At 35.5% G+C, this 4,013-nt stretch overlaps 1 protein-coding gene across 1 annotated transcript; it reads left to right on the forward strand.

The window, feature by feature from the left end:
• The first annotated feature begins 1,927 nt into the window (after positions 1-1,927).
• LOC134694366 (E3 SUMO-protein ligase ZBED1-like) lies at positions 1,928-3,259 on the forward strand. Its single transcript, XM_063555370.1, has one exon. The coding sequence runs from the start codon at positions 1,928-1,930 to the stop codon at positions 3,257-3,259; it is 1,332 nt and encodes a 443-aa protein (XP_063411440.1).
• Positions 3,260-4,013: the final 754 nt, after the last annotated feature.

The raw sequence follows: 4,013 nt of genomic DNA on the forward strand, positions 1-4,013 counted from the left end.
TTACAATGGTCAACCAACCAATCCGTTGAAGTATATGGAATCTCTACAGAAAAACAAATTTAAGCTGATAATCTATAATGTCACGGAAGCGGATTTGAACCACGAATACCAGTGCCTGTATTCTTTTGACACTTTTTCTAAAAACTTGAAGATAACTTCAGGAAATTTTGAATGTGAGTAAATGACATAAGATCCGATAAAGAAAAGATATTTTTTTTAATATAGTAAGGTGATTGTATAACTGACAATGATCCAGCTATTTTTTTATTTAGCTAAAACAAAATGAGAAAATTAGCAATGTTTACAAAGGGACAGAGTTATTAACATTAATGCGTATGCATTTTATCCAATTAGCCAAAGTAAAATTTCATCAATTTGCGGTAGCAAAATGTTTGTTATTAGAATGAACTGCAAATCTCTAAATGTTTTGGTTTTTATCTATACAGATTTCTAGCCATTGTGTCTGGTTTTACAAATATAAACATGCTAACATTATTTTTTTTCAGATATACCACCCGAAAACACAAGAGAACTCGGATACAAATACAATAGAAATGGAAACTTAAGTATAAAATTGAACATGGAGAAAGTTTTTCCATTACCAAATTGTACAATTTTATTTGAGGTAAGATAACAACTACTTGATTTTTCATGAAACTTTTAATTGTATCCACAAATTCAGTTTAGAATTAAAATTCATCAAACCGGAAAAAACGAAAAATCACAAAAATACTGAATTTCCTTATCAAATGGCAAAATCGAATGTTAAAACACATCAAACGAATGGACTGTTATATACCTAACTCAGTAGAAAATGGAAGATTGAACCTGGTTTTATATCGCACAACCTCTCACTTGTATGACAGTGGCATCAAATTCCGGTATATTTACAACGATGCGCGAACAAAACAGACAGAAGAGGTAAAATACTCATAAGTCGAAGATAAAACTGAAATGCCATTGGGAAAAAAAGATAAACAGCCGTACACAAAACAAAACATTAAATGTTAGCAACCCGAACCCCTAAACCAACCGGGTAGATCTAATGTGATCCTGGTAGGTAACCAGATCATGCTTCACACGTTAATCCCACCTTGCTGCTCAAGTTAATATACATATGCTTTTATAGAATTGTGCCTTTAATCTAACGATTTACTCCAATCCATATGCACCTTAAATTACTAAGTTTAACGTGTAAGCATCAGTGAATGTGTATTTATTTTTATTAGGGATGGCAACGAGTACTCGAGTACTCGGGTACTCGGTCGGAAGGCCGAATACTCGAGTACCATTTTACTACTCGGATACTCGTTAGCCTTTTTTATAATTATGAGACTTTCCCCTCAAATTTCATCCACTTACGTACCTTTTGAAATATTACCCTTCGTAGTTTTAATTTGAAATCTATTAACATCGTAAAAACAACTCAGATCAAAAATATCATTTAAATTAGCTAATTTAAATTCATTACATTGAAATGCCTCCACCAAAGTCAGCCGTATGGAGTTATTTTAAACGATTGTTAAATGGAAATACTGTAAAAAGCACTCTTTGTGACACGGAATTAAAGTATTGTGGTGGTACAACAAATATGATTAATCATATAAGGCTAAAACACCCGGCTGGGGGCCCTGCAGAATCACCAGTGAAACAGTCTTCAATACAAAGTTTCATCAATTCACCGAGAAAACTAAATTCTGACACAAAAGAAAAAATTACATTAGCAATCGCAGAAATGATTGTAAAGGATTACTTGCCGTTAAGTTTTGTTGAGGGTGATGGATTTTTGAAACTAATGAACATTGTCGCACCAGAGTATAAGGTTCCAACTCGTAATACAATCAAATCCCGTATCGCAAAATTATATGATGAATAGAAAAAGCGTCTTATTTCCGAAATATCGTCTGCCGAAAGTGCATCACTCACAATGGATACATGGACCTCCACAGCTACAGAAAGTTACATAACTGTTACTGAGCTTCAAATAACTGATAATTGGGAACTAAAGGCTAATGTGTTGTGTACGCGAGCCATGCCTGAAAGACATACGGGGGACAACATTGCAAATAAACTGCAATCCATTGTCAGCGAGTTTGAGTTAGACGGCAAAATTGATACATGCGTTCATGATAATGCCCGAAACATGGAGTGTGCTGGTAACAAATGCTTAGAGTGGGGCGATTTCGGATGTTTCGGTCATACGTTACAGTTGTGTATCAAACCCGTGTTTGAATTAGCGTCTGTGGCAAAACTGATTCAAAAATGTAGAAAACTTGTTGGTCATTTCAAACATTCAACAACTGTTACAGCAGAAATGCGCAATAGACAAAAACTTCTTGGGGTTCCTGAACATGAGTTAGTACAGGATGTTGTAACAAGGTGGAATTCAACACAGGCAATGCTTTCACGTCTGGTGGAACAACGTCGTACTCTCACGGATATATTGTTAGACGAGAAAGTGACAAAAAAAGCAGATTCCGCTGTGTTTCTTCCTAAAGGTCATGAGTGGGAATTGATGAATGATCTGTCCACAGTTCTTATGGACTTATCTAATGTAACGACGTACATGTGTTCAGAAAACAGCGTATCTTTGTCTGAGGTCTATCCGATTGTGTGTGGATTAATAAGAAGAAGTTTAAAGGTACAAGATTCTGACGGAGTTATAATTCGTAAGACCAAAGATGTCATCAGTGATGAGTTGAATCGACGTTATCAACCAAATGACAAGAAGACTGCCTGTTCCACACCTGTAATTGCATCACTCATGGACACCCGATTCAAACAGTTAACTTTCTTATCTTCTGAACAAAGAAAAACGGCAGAGGAATTTTTAGAGGGTCTTATCGATGAAATGCCTCTAAAACGGTTGACAGAGACAAGCGGCTCCGATACTCCGCCACCAAAGAGACAACGACGACCAAGTGGAATTGACTTTTTGCTTAGTAAATCGCCTGACAAACCGGAGTCTCAAGACGAGTTAGAACTACAAAGTTATTTACTAGATAAATCTGATTTCAATAAATCTCCACTTGAATGGTGGTCAGAAAACGAGACGAAATACCCACGTTTATCTATAATTGCAAAACGTGTGTTAGCAGTACCAGCAACGTCCGTTCCTTCTGAGAGGATATTTTCATGTGCCGGACTTGTGGTTTCTAAACTCAGAAACAGACTTTCAGCTGAAGTTGTAGATCAGATAATTTTTTTAAACAAGAACAAGATAAAAGTCACCTGCATTGAACCCCACACATCTGATTAGTGACATTTAACGGTGTAAAAACACGGTTCAATAACTTATACTACAAGCCGTAAACTTACCTTTGATCCTCGAATTTTCTCACCTTTAATTGTTAATCAATAGTTATTTGTAAACATGATTGGTATGAGATGTACATTTGATGTAATAAATGTTTATTTAAAACTTTATAATCTTTCATCTATAGTTAATATATTGTCTACTTTTGCGGACTTGATATGCAAATATTCATGATTTTATTGGACTTTGGTTCATGAACACGTACATAAAAAAAATTGCTATTGTCACAGTGATAGGTTACTATTATTTGAAGAAACGACGGTCGGTAATTCATTGTTTAATTGACACAAAAACAGAGGATTAAGCTATTTTTGTTGTCTTTCGTTAATATGTTTATGGAAGGTAATAACAAACAAACAAAATTCTGCATCACACCTAAAATTTATACTTTTCAGTAGACATTTAAGATTCATCCGAGTACTCGCGAGTACTCGAGTATCTTGACCGAGTATCCGAGTATTATATTTCAGACATTTTGACATTCCTAATTTTTATGCCTCTATTACGATAGTAGAGGGGAATTATGTTTTCTGGTCTGTGCGTACGTCCGTCCTTCAGTTCGTTCTTCCGTCCGTCCGTCTGTCCCGCTTCAGGTTAAAGATTTTGGTCAAGGTAGTTTTTGATGAAGCTGCAGCCCAATCAACTTGAAACTAGCCCAGTAGTCAGCACTGTTTAGTTCTGACATGAATAATCATTG

Source organism: Mytilus trossulus, chromosome 13, assembly GCF_036588685.1.
Source record: "Mytilus trossulus isolate FHL-02 chromosome 13, PNRI_Mtr1.1.1.hap1, whole genome shotgun sequence".
NCBI lineage: Eukaryota > Metazoa > Mollusca > Bivalvia > Mytilida > Mytilidae > Mytilus > Mytilus trossulus.

Excerpts from the sequence above, each read along its gene's own strand:
- LOC134694366 (XM_063555370.1), top strand. The coding sequence starts at position 1,928 with ATGGATACATGGACCTCCACAGCTACAGAAAGTTACATAACTGTTACT.